Source organism: Tympanuchus pallidicinctus, unplaced genomic scaffold (genome assembly GCF_026119805.1).
Source record: "Tympanuchus pallidicinctus isolate F22 unplaced genomic scaffold, pur_lepc_1.0 scaffold8, whole genome shotgun sequence".
In the NCBI taxonomy this organism is placed as follows: Eukaryota; Metazoa; Chordata; class Aves; order Galliformes; family Phasianidae; genus Tympanuchus; species Tympanuchus pallidicinctus.
Genome location: NW_026294802.1, coordinates 7621217 through 7636102, shown reverse-complemented (window position 1 = coordinate 7636102; position 14886 = coordinate 7621217). Strand labels below are relative to the sequence as shown.

Here is a 14886-nt window from a genome sequence, read left to right as displayed (position 1 = left end):
TCATAGTTTGCTTCTGTACTTCGAAGGACAAAAACGTCAATTACTAAAAACACCGTTTCAAGAATGGGAATTGCCAATTGTTTTCAGATGCCAAGCAGACAGTTTATGATCAAAAGTTAAAATCAACATGATACCACAACACTTAAATGCTGGACAAAATGGGCAAAACTGTGGAGAGCCACACCTATTGAGACATACAAAAATAGCTAAAACTGGAAACTTGAAATTAATTTTCTGGCAGGATACTAACAGAAATTTCTTTTTAAAGAAGGGTACTATCAGTGGCATAAGAAAAAACAGCTCCCTCAACCACAAAGCGGTAGGTAGGCCCCATCCTACCCATGTCATGGATGGGAGAAACAGTTAAGAGATAGCCCATGGTACAAAACATCGGAGATCGGGGTGGACTGCAGTGAGGTAACTCAATTTTCTCATGGCTGAAACAAGTTACAAGAAGTAGTAGATGGCTGAGTCAATAATCTGGAGTTGGAAAAACTTCCACAGGTCTACAAAACTTACTGTTCCTTTATTAGTAGTATATTCATAGGAATACATACAGCATATAAGAAGCCCTCTCAGGACTTGACAACCGGGCTTGTGCATAACATGAGAAGAAAAATTAATCTATCTTCTGCCACTAGTTCTGGCTTAATTGTCAATTAGGGTTGTGTTTTATCAAAGAAAACATAAAGGGAGCTGGCTTTAACTTAAGGTCTTAACAACTTGGGTCCAAGATTAGCACAGGCATGCAGTATAGCAAAGCAGCATCTTCAGCAGGGGTAGAGGGGGAGAAGAACCGGAGAACATCATGCCGCTTTAGGATGCAGCAGTTCATATGGAAGGTCCATATACTGTGTTGATAATCTCCAAAGGAAACTACTGTAGTTTCCACAGGTGGGAAGGTAACAATAGGCATAAAGATTTTTGAGAGAGATGGAAAGCTGTAGCATAACTGCATGCAGCCATGTGAGTGAGTGACTGTGTACGTGTGCATGTGTGTGAGTGAAAGAGGGGAAAAAAAAGAGTGCAGGATGATTTTAATACTAAAAGACCAGATAACACTTCAAAACTTTTTCTCCTTCTGTCTCCCCCACTCCCAGAATGACTGGCAAATGACTCAAATCTTTGTCAGACAAATACTAATTTAATGGACAAGCAAACGCAAATTCATTTTTTAATTCTAGTCATATTTTCCTTTGTGCCCGTGTTTTATAGAAGGAAGTAGAACAAAGGGAAAGGACAGAGGAATTGTATATTTAAATATAGCACAGTAGCTAGTTTAAACATTCATTACTTACCTCCCTCTCCTCGTACACCCTGGTCTCTAATCAAGTCCTATTAAAAAAAAAATTGCATGTAAGTATTAACATTTACATTCCAGAATCAGAGAGAGCGATCCAATTGATAATCCATGACCTTATATGCTGGTCACAAAACAGAAGTTGTTTCCTATTCTGGCTTACTGACACCAGCGACTCCAAACTATAACAATCATTAAACTTTTCCAAATCATTTGCTTTAGAACAGCATCTCCCAGTAGTAAACTGAAACTCATAGCTCCCCAAATCAATACTGATACAAAAATATTGATTTCAACATGCAGTTGGCCCAAATGTACAAAGCTGTATCAAATCAAACGTTCTGGTTGCAGTGTTTGTGATACAAATTATTTGAACTGTCTTATCAGAAGCTGGGACACCAATTTCCTGTACTGAGGTAAGTCAGTCAAACGAGTTCTGCTTCATGCTTGTACCAACGCACCACATTTGCATACCCAGATGCACTCTGCTCTTTTCAGAAATGACTAACTGCAAAAGACTTCCTTCACCTTCAATCCACTGTTAACTGAGAGTATCTTTTACCATATATCCAGACTACAAGTAACCAACACTAATGATGTTCTTCGCACAAGAAAATTCTAGTGGCTGAGGTGCATTTTCACCATTAAGGTTTTTTTTTTTAATGGGTGTATGATTACTTTATATATTTGCACTGCTGCTGAAAAGCACCAGTCCTGCCTCTCAGCTACACCACTGCCATATGCAAATGTCCAGTAAGCTGCTTTCTTAATACACAGCTAACATTTCACCTTTCACTCAGCTCGTATGTAGATTTTTTGTGCCTCAGTGTCCAGACAGACGTCAAGACCATTCATCTGACAAATGACAGATTTCTAAAGAGTGGATTCAAAGGAAAAATGTAAGCTGTACAAATTAACAAAATTAGAAAGAGGCCCTCGTGATTCAAATTTTGAATGATGCAAGCTGCTCTTATGTTTATTATCAACTATTATTGTTAAGCATTACAGTTTAGCATTCAGAAATCCCAAAAATGTGGATAACTTGTTAAGCATAAGAGCTTCTGAACACTCACATTAATATATGCTGGGTTCATGGAATGCTAACCAACACTCACTAAATCTGAGCTCAGATAACTCCAATAATGTCCTTCAATGCCAGAAATGTTGCTTGTAAAGCAAACAAAAAAACAAACAAACAAAAAAAAACAGCAAAAAACAAAACTACCTTGCATGCCAAGAAAGTAACTTAATGCATACAATGGTCTGTAAGGATGGTTGCTGGCCTTTACTTTCTTAATGCTGTACAGGTAGCAGTATGAGCCTTAAGACTGATCATAAAATAGAGAACAGCAGTAGTTTGTGGTAGAATGCTTTTTTGAAAGCTAAAGGCTGAACTACAGCCTATACCTATATAAAGGTAGCTTCTACTTGTTGAGATATTTCTATTCCTACAGCCCTCAATAGAAAAAATTCTTTCTTGGAATCTACAAAGGTTCTGACAGACCAAGGATTAGCTTCGAAATACAGTACTTGTGTGTGCACATGATATATTTAACACCTTGATATTCATAAGAGAAACACCAAATCTGTTCATGATCCAAATGTTAATACTTACATCAATATTGACTGGCTCGATTGTATTGATGTGAACATTGGGAGCTGAAGAGGATCGGTCACGTTGCCCAAACTGATTCCGATGGTCTTCATCTGCTGGTCGGAAGGGCTGTGGGATTGGAATGGATTTTGAAGGAGAAGGACTAGGGAGAATTGGTGGTCTGAGAAACAAAGTCAAGGAAAAAGAGGATTTAGGTCTACAAATGGCTTCAAATGCTGCATAGTGGGTGTGGTAAATCCTTTTCAACTATAATAACACATACATAAGAAACAGCTGGTCTAATGGCCTGCATAAAAACTATTTATAATGAACAGCCTCTGCTCCCCTAGGGTCAATCGCAACAACTCTCTGCTGCACAAAATACTTGATTACATGGCTGCACAGTGTTCCGAGTTCAAAAAACAAAACAAATCCTAACACACCGTATCTAACTAGCAATATTAAATCCTGACCTGAAACAATTAATATAGCTCAACATGCGCTGCAGATATTGAGACTCTCTAAGTTTCTTCACTTCAAAGTTAATGCAATACAATCTTTATAATGGCATCTTTTTGATAAAGAAAAATGTTTAACATCTCACGCCAATATCAAATTATGTCATAAAAATCATATGGATGGGATTACTATGCAACAAAGAAAGCTGATTAAATAGTTAATAAATAAATGATATTATGGTCAACGTACTAGGAATAACTGATATTAAAAATAAATATATCACCTGTTCACCTCAGCTTGAAGGAAATAAGTTTGAACAGTGAAACATTCCCAACATTATTTACAGTGCTACAGTTAGGCAACAGAAGAGATTTCACTTCAAAGATAAGTGTTCAGACTACACAGACAAGTTTTCTGAAGTAACGCAACTGCTATCAGTCATGAATGTGGATACAAGTCTATATACATTAATAGACAAAACATGTACACACTCTCTTTGTTGTTGTGTTGTTATTCATATGAAGGCAGAACATCACTTATTTGGTTACCTTGCTAATTTGGTAAAGTAGAATAAATAGGCATTTCTCTCTTACTCAAGTCAAAGTTAATCACTGTTAAGTCCCATCATTCAATTCAATGGATACAAGTTGAACAAGAAATCTGTCACCTTCTTCAGAAAAAAAACATACTTAAAATATATTGCATAGTTGATAACGAGGTTTTAGAATTCATACAAAATGCAACTCCTAACAGAGTAGTCCCCCAGCTATTAAACTACTCATGGGTTACCATGCCTACAAAGGCAATGCCCACAGGGAGAAGTTTCAGAAATAAACCATAAAGCAGCCTGCTGCAGCAAGAGGCCATGGTGCTGTCTTCTGTATGTAAATAGTCCCTGCCTCTCCAAAGATTTTCAAGGGCAGCTAACATTTTCAACAGCATCTCTAACGTTTATTCCAAAATAGACATGCTATTACCTATCTGCTATTACAGATCTTACATAGTTTGGCAGTGATCTCAGAACTCAGTGCTATCAGTACTATTAGTACCTATCATTTTTTCCTTCCCAGCCTACAGTCTCACTATCAAGAATGGTCTCGCTCTCAAGATCACAATTGATCACCACTTGCCAGTGAATTCAGGTGACAGTGTAGTTAGCCTTGCAATAAAACACATAGATTACGTTTGTGAAATGAGATAGAGGGAAGAACTGGTAAGGCATACAGTCTTGCTCTAAAAAAAAAAAAAATATATATATATATATATATATATATATATATATATATATATATATATAAAATTAGAGAGTAATTACCTAACAGCACATAAGAATATATTTATCACGAAGATGATGGGAAGCAACTGAAACTGCTAATAGACAGATTTTTGAGGAAGCATTTTCAACAGCCCAGTATTTCTGAACGATGCTCAGAAGTCAACAGAGTAAAACTTTTCTGATGAGGAGGAAGTTTTCGAAATTCCCAAACATGTTTTTAAGGAAATTATGCAACCAGAACTCACATCAGGAGATAGGACACTGCAGACGCATGCACAGGATGTGGCTGATATTCCTGATATACCATATTTTCACATCAAGGCAAGTACGTCAGATGGAACACACAAAGATTTCAGAAAAGTATAAAAATCGTCTCAGCCAGCCCAGAACTGCCATTGACAGGACAGCAGTTTCCTGTCCAAACCTCTTGAGGAGTTTGAAACAGTGAAACCAAGGAAAACACGTAACAACAAGCACCAGATCACTGCATTACGATTGACTATGAGAGAATGTTTAAGCTCTGCCACGCAACTAGAACAGAAATAATTGAAGTTACTGTGATTGTGAGTTAGCCAAGGGGAAAAAAAAAAGAAACACCACACGATTTCAGAAATGTTGTTTCAATTAAATCTTCCTCTGAGTCATAAATGGTCATCTACTAAAAGAATCCACAAATATGCCTGTGTTTCTGGACACAGGTCACCAAGCCTACCACGCTGCTAACACAGATAGCACGCTACATCATGCCATGTTTTAAAAACAAATTGAATATCTTTTTCTACTCATGGAATCCTGGAGGCAGGTCAGATCTTTAGGAAAAAACCTACAGACTGACAAAGAGCTCTCTTTTTTGGCTCTACTGCTACCAAGAGGAAAAACACAAAAGAATCAAAACATAGTTACGTACGCTATCTATACAACCAGGATTTTTGGTTGTATAGTATTTTTGGGACATTCACTAAAATGCAAAATTTTTTTGCTAAACGTGGACATGGCTTTAAAAAGGTAACTAGTGAAGAGAAAGACAGAAAAGGTTGCTAGGTGGCCTACTGAGACCACAAGCTCAGGAGTGATTACCAGCAGCCTCCTCCTGTGTGCTTGACCTGCCTCAATGCCACAGGAGAGGCATCATCACAACGTATACAGTGATGCTCCTAGATATCATAAGCCCATGCTTACATGGGCTAACTTAACTGCTGCAGGAGAACGGAAGGGACAACAAAGCAAAAAGGAATGGCTATTTTAATTTATAAGAGGATGGCACTGCCCGCTCCAGACAAGTTACGACACTAAATCTGCAGGCTATGCTGAAGGACTAAGTGCCAGCAAACAAACTGGGGAAAAAAAAAAACAACAAAAAAGACAACTAGAGCACAGCTCTGCAAAGTACTGTTCACTGTAAGAAGACCACAGCTTAGAGAAGCAGAGAAGTTTAAATACAAGGATCTGAGTTTCTGTTGCTCCTGCAGCCTTTGAAGCAGCTGGCAGTCAACTCCCTTGCTAGAAGAGACCTACAGATAAGTAGGTCAATATTCTGACATATTAGAAAGGTTGTACCATACTTTCTTCCAGCTACTTAAGTGTGGGCATTCCTGCAACAAATGAGTCTCAGCTTCCCAGGCAACAAGCTAATGGAGCTGTCAAATCTCAACTTTTTTTAAAATAAATTATAACCTTTCTTGGCAGCACAACAGAACGTACCTTTTCCTTAGAACATGGATTTGGGATAAGCACATTGTTCCCTTCCTTTTTATCAAGAGAGAACAAAGAGGTTTTGTCAGTAGACGAAAGTAAGGCTAAATTACCTAACTGGGGCTACTAATTACAGACAGGTGCAGCTTTTCACCCTTTGTCAATGATAGCAAATGTCAATATGTCCACAGATTTGCTATCCCACAAAACTGGGTCCACTGGTAAAAACAAGGGTAACTCAGAATTGCCCACGTACACTACTTTACATATAACAAACTCATACAGTATTATTATACACAGCATCTCTCTTGTATCTTAGAACTTACAAACTAGCACTCTTCAAGAATATGAAAGATAATTTTAATACAAATTACCCTTGATTTTCTTTAACTTGCTCTCCAGGTATTTAAGAGCTGGTCTACTCAGGAAAGATTTTTCCTCAAAAGAGATTTTTGTTTGAAGTTTTGTTTTGCTGTAGTTAGACGAAGACCCTAATTGAAAATTCACGTTAACACTGTTTCAGTCATAATGCATATGCCACTTCCCTTGTGGAATAACAGCACTGCTACTAGAACAGGACACCCAGTAGATGCATCCTTACCAAGCTATTACGAGTCAAAGTACACGTGGGACTACCATTGCATTTACATCACAGTACAGGCTTTGCTTTTTGTTAATGAAAAGCACTGTGCACTTCCATTTTCAAACAGTTCCTGTGGACGTAATGATCTGGAATGATATTTCAGCTACACTAGCAACAGTGATGGGACATATCTTCAACAGGCAAAGCTTCATTTGGATTAGTGCACTTCTTAATATCATGGTAACTTGTTCTCAAGCATGTCACTTTGTAGGTGTAAAATATGATTATCCCAATGGTATGCATTCATACTTGTCTTTGAGTCCAGATCAGAGCTTTGCAATGTTTTTGTAAAACTTCTGACTGCTTCATATACAAGAGGCTATTGAGAGGACCCACAGAGCTGTCACTAGTCCTCCAAGCCAGGTCTCAGGTCTCCATGCTCTTGCAAATAAAATGTTGAAGATCAACACGTTTCCCCCACTTGCTGTGCACAACAAAGATGAGTTGTTTAAGGATTCTAACGCCAAGCCTTTCCAGCTCATCAAGGCAGCATACCACATCTGACAACATAGGAAGTTTGCTAACAGTTTTATGGAGTGGCTTAGAAAAGGTCTGGTGGCAAAAACCATTGTTTTGCACAATAAAACAGATCAAAATGGTAATACTAAAGTGCAACCACTTAAGAACGTGTCTTTGTTTTGTTGGCTTTTCAGAAGCTTTTCTAGACATTTAAGTATCTTCAGTTGAGGCAGAATAATCAGTGAACATTTGGAAGACAGAAAGGAAAGCAGAGGTGTTTAATCATAGGTTAGAGCCTGCTTTAAGGCAGGAGCTGGCAAGCCTCCAAGAACAGTGCACCAGGCAGTCCCCTCTTCCTTCTTCAAATGTAGAACATTAATGATGAAATGTTGTTTATCAGGGAGCAAAGACTCTGCCAACTGCTTACCAGCAGCATCCTACCTCAAGCAAAGCAGAAGCTTTTATCAAGTCCAGCCTGCCTCTGTGCTACTCAAGTCTGATCATACAGCCCCCCACCCCCTCATTCTACATGTTACTTACCCTGCCATAATATCTGCCTCATGGGTTTGCTCAGTTTTGCCCAACTTCACAACGTCTGAGAGAATGGATAGAAGTAGAAAAAGACAACTTTGGAATATTTTGAATAGCTAATCTCTCTCCTTTTCATATATATCCTTTTCATATATATATAAAAGATCCAGTGAACTGGATTCAGTCAAATTCAGTGCTCATGTTTTACGAGCATAGATGCAGTAGAAAGTTTATGATAGTGCAATGAATAAAATGAATACAATGTATTATATAGTTTATGTACTTCAGTTTTATTACAAATGGCTATCATTAGGGACACCTACACTTTAATAGCTCTTTCCAGTTAAGTCCAGATTATAACTCTCTGCTTGGGCACAACACAATAGTGCAAACTGGAAGAACAAAAATGGAACAGAAGACCTGATCTTGAGGCTGGACACATTTTTGTAAAGGGTTCAGAAATGTGCAGGCAAGATTATATATGCTCTCTTATCTTCAGGTGAACATATGGAGGAACTGCCTATTGCTTACAGTTGGAGGAATGGAAGGCTACAGGACTGGACTGATTTAAGATGTTACATGTGAGCAAAGTGCAGCACAGTTCTCCAGCACATTTATCAGCTTTTTGCACCATGTCCATCGTTCTTTTCCTGTATGTCCCTTCCTCTTTGCAACTTCTCCATTTGACCCTTGACCACTTCTCAGCACGTCAAACACGCTTTGCTCTTGAGCTTGTCTTGCAACACGAACTCTTCCTTTCTTTGGACACCTTCCTGCTGCTGGAATCCCTTCACAAGGCTAAAGACGAAGGATGTTTGCCTCCTTTTTACCAAAGAATTAGTAACATCCCTTCCTCTGTGGGCTGTGCCATGCAAAATGCTACGAGGAGAACAGAGAAATTGAAGGAGCAGTTATTAAACTAGTAACAGTGTTAATAAAGCACTAGTTTTTCATATTTTCAGTCCCATTGCCCAACTCTACATAATTTTATTAATTTACTCTCTTCTCAGTAAAGACAACCTTAAATGTCAGACTTTTTGATTCCATTTCGGCTGCTGCCCCATATTGTACTCTTTAACAAAAACCATGTCTGTGATTTTGTAGAGAAGGCCAGCATTTTTTATTTACTGTCAAAAATAATCATTGGAATTAGTTTTTCCACAATTACATCCCCAAAAAAGCAGAGAAGTATTATTAAAGAAGGGATAAAAAAAAAAGATAACTGGAGAAATACACAGACAGCGCTGTATGCTCATACAACAGTGTCTGAGTGCTTCTGGAAAGAAAACAGTGCCAATACAAATGACTGGGGAAAAATGCATGCCTTTGTAACATGCACACTACTTTTTGAACAACTCATAATCATAAACCATCTTCAAAAGAATTTGAAGGCATGCTGCATGCCTTTTTATGTTTTAAAAACGAAGTGTAGAGCAGAGGAAAGAAACCAAAAATGTGGGGAGCTGGAAACCTTTAGCAGCTCCTGCAACCACAACTATTTGATACATTAATCTTAAAGAAAACTACAAAATATCTTAAAGCAAACACAACAAAACACCTCTATAATCTAAATCAGCAAGTTTATTTAACTTCACAAATCAAAAACTAAAAAAAACTTTCAAAACCTTAAGGTATTAACCATCATTTGTTTCAGTTTTTCCTTTCAGTTTTCATTCCACAAAACTAAGCCTGCTCCACGTACTGCACGTATAAACTAAAATAATTCATCCCATTGTGTCCTCATGAAACAGTAAGAATTATAATTGTGAGGGCAGTGGCAACTGTAAAGCAGGAAAATTTACTATATACAACAATACTAGGACTGGTGCTGTATAGTCCCTTTTGGTCTTCACACGTGTTTAACACATTTGGTGCAAGCAAGCTGCATCACAGATTAATAATTCTGGCTTGGTTTTAATTTCAGATGTATCATGACAGTGCCAAAGCATGCTTAGCTTACAAGACTGTCTCAGCAGGCTTGTCCACAATCTGCTGTACTAACCCACAGTATATAAGAACAATATTCACTATACAGAAGAGGCAACTCCAAAATTTTTCTGAAACTTCACAACTTATTACAAACAAGAATATTGTCTTTCTTTCTACTTACCAAATGAAGTTCCTTCTGCAGCGCTGTCAATCTATTTCCTGGGATGTATCATATTTGAGCTTTCATAAAATAGTCTCAGCTGTTCAGGGAATTTTTCTTCCAATCGGAGTCTCAGGCGCCTGTGCAGCTTCCAACTGTGTTTCTGCTTTAGTCAGGCACAATGCACAGCATTCCAAGATAGCTTCTCTGCCAAATTCAGTTCATCTCCACAGAGTACCACATGTCCTAGGAGCATTTTCCTGAAGGCTTTTATCTTTGGTGCTTTAATAAATTTGCATCACGATTCTTGACTTTGATACACATCCTTGAATTCATCTTTCCTGGAGATTTGTTCCACTCTCTAATGTCAGTTGTCAATGATCTCTTAATTACTAGGATCACAATCTAAACATGATCCATTACCTTTCCACAAAGAAAATTGCCAGAATCTTTGTTGGGAATACAGGAGATGGATGCTGTAATCAATTCGAGAAGTCTGATTTTACAAAATCTGGATCTGCAAGCAGATATTCTTGGTACATCCCAGCATCTAAATAGGAGGACATCTGGTCTGGACAATACTAAAGCTATATGTATGTCAAAAAGCACCTTGACACCTATGCATATCAATGTTGTAGTGCTGTGGCTTATTCTGAAACAGAGGTTTGTCACTCCAAGGCAAATAAATTTTCATTTCATTACACAAACTAAACAAATTTGTAAAGACAGCGTTTTAGTTTGCACTGACTTGAAGAATAAAATCTTTCCAGTTTAGACCAGGTCTGTACTACCATAGAAAAGAATTCCCTTTAACAGGTAAGGCCCCAATTCTACACTTAAACACGCACTTAATTTCAGTCTGTATATTGATATATGTCATTCAAGTGAATGAAAACATTCACTTCTTTGAAGTTAAGCACAAGTTGACATACTTGCACGACAAGCCAAATCACAGAAGAAATGCAGAGATGGTCGCAGAGCAGTATTTTGAAAGTTTCTAATACAATACTGAAATGTTATGGTATTAAAGAGCAGGAATAAGGTCATACCCAACAGAATCTGATGGGGGCACAGAGGGGTACGATCCTGATGCCGGGGTGGTCTCTCCTAAGGTGGTCTCCTCCTGCGATATGGGGTGATGTTCAAAGAACTTGGAGACAAACAGCAAACTGTGAGGCAAAAACAAAACAAAAACAACCGAACTTGTGCAAAACCCAGAAGATTCCACAACACTCAAGAGACTGGAAAATTTTTTTTTAAATCCAGCACTGATTAAATCCTAATTTTTTAAAAATGAAGTCTATGCTTACACCTTACATTGAAAGTTATTAAATAATATTGCTTACTAGAGAAAGGATCAAAGGATGTATTTTCAGAAAGTAATTTTTTAATCTCTTTCTTGAAATATCTGGTTCCTTGAGAACATGCAACTTCTACACTGAGTAAAGGTCCCAGTTTGAATGTTTGCATTGATGCATTGTCAAAATCAAATGCCAAAAAAAAAAAAAGAAAACAAACCCCCAAAACAACCAACCAAACCTTAAGTATGGATAAACTAGGTTATCCGTAAGTCTTGATCACACCTTATGAAGGTGCCCAAGGAAACAGCTGTAAATATCAATGTAAGCAAAAAATTAAATACACATTTGAGGGAAAAACTAGCATTTTAAGTGATTCTTTAAATGAAAAGATTTATTGGTCTCTGCTCAGACTTTGTCAAAGGCTTATACAAATCAATAATTCAATTCAAGAACACATGAAAGTTCGGGGCATGTTCTTTTATGCTTCTTATTTAGGCAAACTTGCATATGGATTTATATTCAATTGTGATGTGACCAAGTTAAATTCACATCTCTCACCTTTTTTTTTCAGATTGAAGAAAATAAAACCGTATCTAAACATTTAAACAAGGCCCTTGCCATCCCATAATAAAGAACCAGTTTTGATTAAAAATTACATCTGTGAACAATGAGAAGTCTGTCTCAAACGGTCAAATGCTCAGCCACTCTATTCATGCTTCAAAGAAAGCATTTCATAGTCCAGCAAAAAAATTTACATATATGACCTGGTTGTCTGAACCAGCACTGACAGAATAGGAATTAAGCAGTCTCCCAAGAACAGCTGAGCTCCTATAGATTTTCAGGCACCTCTTCTGACTTCCTGAATTACAGATTTAACATAAGAAATCACGGAGAGCTATCAGCTGAATCGACGGCTCAACATGAAAGCAAAATACGATGACTTACTCGAGTTGGTCATAGTTAACACACATCAGTGGCACTTCTGTACTACAGCGCTGGTGAAATTTGTAGCCACACGTCTGGCATCGGAATCCCTGGAAAAGCAGCTTTCGACAGAAGTCGCAGAACGCTAACGTGAAGAATGTTTTTCGTACCTATGTTGCCAAAAATAACAGTAATTAAACAAAATCCTTCTGTAAGTCTAATACACGCTTTTATTTTTATGGTGAAACTAAAACTTTATCTGTTAAAACAAAAAAGTTGTCTTTTTTGAAATTATCTTCATGCATTTAAAATGTTCTTGGAATTAAAGTGTCAGTAGCCCCAGGAAAAACAGCAACAAATCTGAAGAAAAACACTGTATTATCATGCTAGAGACAAACGTTCAGAATTGAATTGGAAACAACCTGTAGCAACAAAAACTGCTGAAAGATTATCCTCTAACTTTTCCAGAAGCCAAATAACATTTCTATCTAACATCTACAGCACTGGAAAGACACAGATGGCTTGTAGCTACTGTTTCTTGTTGAAAACATTTAAAATTGCAAGAAGGAGAAAATATAGGGGAAAAAAAAAAGAACCACTTTAGTTTCATTTTCAAATTTAGCAGTATTTAACATATAACATACATATTCAATATATAACATACATACACTAGAATAATGGTACATACAAATATTAATACATGTAATAATCTAGATTTTAGAAGGATATTCAGAGATATTACATGTTCTAGAGTTTAATCTAGCTAGCCAAAGCCAAGTTAGCTTGAGCAAAATAGTTTAAGGTGCTTGCACAAATAGAGTTTTGATTACTCACTTCTTTATTTAAATAAAAGGCCGGTCTTATCAATGTGAAAAACATTATTTTCAATATTTTGTATGGAGCCAGAATGGTGTAGATGGATTCTGTCTAGCACCTTCTATTTACTCGGTGCCTTATCAGGTCAAAACATATTTGCGCACTAGCATCACTGGTGATGTCAGCAGTGCTCTGGGAATAGTTAGTTCATTAGTTAATTGCTGCTGCAGAGTCAGCAGGGAAGCCCAGAATACATTTTATAGATACAGCAGTACAAAAATAGTAGATTATTATTACAGCTCTGCAATGCAGTGCTGATTTAAAAATCACTACATTTATACATTTTAGAGGGTATATTCCATCCCAATTTGAAAGTTTTAAGGGATATCAAGTACCCTTTATCAGCATTTATTTCAATTACAATTATAATTACATAACCCAAGCTACTGTGATTAAAAACTTAAAAGTTTTTGAGTTGACTTAATTCAAGTCAACATTTCATTGAAAAATGGTACATACAAAATTGTGCGTTGTGAGTGGCACATTCTCCAAGACCTCCACATGTAACTCCTCTCCGGTTAGCCAGGAAATGTCAGTGTCCCAGCCAATTGGCTTCTTCTCTCTGAAGCATAAATAAGGCTGTCATTAGCACACAAATCCCTGCAGGTCTTTGGAAGTTTACTACCCATTCTCTAACTGCAGGAAATTTTAAAGACAAGACATTAAGTTCAGCAGGTACCAAGCAAAGCATGTCCTCCCTGGACAAAGATCATAAAAGAAATCCACTTCTTTTTCCAGCTACGTTCAGTAGTGGCTGACCTAATTCCAGGGTGACATACCTTTCTTATCAAATGAAGTGTGTGTGAAACGACCTGTTCTGAAGTGATTGCTAATTTTGCACAGTAAAACAATCCACTAACTTTTTAGGTTTGGGAACTCAATGTGTATTTTTTGTGGAAACTCTACATTCATTTAAGGTTACATATGACCAGGTCATAGAAAACAAAAAACTTTACAAAACCTATTTTATACTTGTTCAGCTAGCACAAATTGGAGTTTTGCCACATTGCACTGTATTACACCTAGCCTTGAAGGAATTAAATCATTTTCTAGGAGTTTGTCATTCTTTTCAGACATGTTCATAAGGTACAAATTATTTTAGTGCAAAGTATCATATAATTCTCAACTCTGAAAACAGCTTCCATGAAGTTGGAGAGAAAGCGGCCGTGCTGGATAACTCCATCAAGGAATTTTAAGAGCAAGAACCACCACACACAAACCATACCCATCCTGTATTCTGTAAACAGCACAGCATTCTGGAATAAGACCTCTCATCATCAGAGCTTTCTTCAGGCTGTCTCGGACTGTCACCCCACATCTTGCCGGAACCTACATGCCAAATAAATAAGTAAGGAATTAAAACAAATTCCAACTTTTCTCCTTAAATTGATGCAAACATTTTGATGCTCAAGTGCTAGAATGGACTTCTATTATGTTTTACAGAACATTAGGTAAGAATTTCTCAACCTTTTTCATACTGTTTTACTGGTGACGAGTATATAAACAATCTAGCTCAGCCAGAAGAGAAAACAAGCCCAGTATTTCTACTACTGCTTTGAATGAAACCTTGACCCAGCTCTAAAAGGTGACCTTCCAACTCTCTTTACCTTGAAGAAAGTGGAAGACAGCACACAGACAGCTAATAACTATGTATATGTATGAAAAAATTCAGGCCAAGCTGCAAGATTAAGTAGGGCAACATGCCAAAGGGGAGTTAAAGTGAAAGAACTAACAGCTTGGAC

The 14886-nt window shown here is 37.4% G+C and overlaps 1 protein-coding gene across 3 annotated transcripts in view; it reads right to left on the bottom strand.

The window, feature by feature from the left end:
• Positions 1–14886, bottom strand: part of BRAF (B-Raf proto-oncogene, serine/threonine kinase) — an 81557-nt gene that overhangs the window by 26611 nt on the left and 40060 nt on the right. For all 3 annotated transcript variants that reach the window (XM_052667690.1, XM_052667692.1, XM_052667691.1), the window contains exons 4-9: positions 14370–14473; positions 13604–13706; positions 12290–12438; positions 11093–11212; positions 2916–3075; positions 1299–1335 (exon numbers count right to left, since the gene is read on the bottom strand). In XM_052667690.1, coding sequence (XP_052523650.1) covers positions 1299–1335; positions 2916–3075; positions 11093–11212; positions 12290–12438; positions 13604–13706; positions 14370–14473 — 673 coding nt within the window. The remainder of the gene's footprint in view (positions 1–1298; positions 1336–2915; positions 3076–11092; positions 11213–12289; positions 12439–13603; positions 13707–14369; positions 14474–14886) is intronic.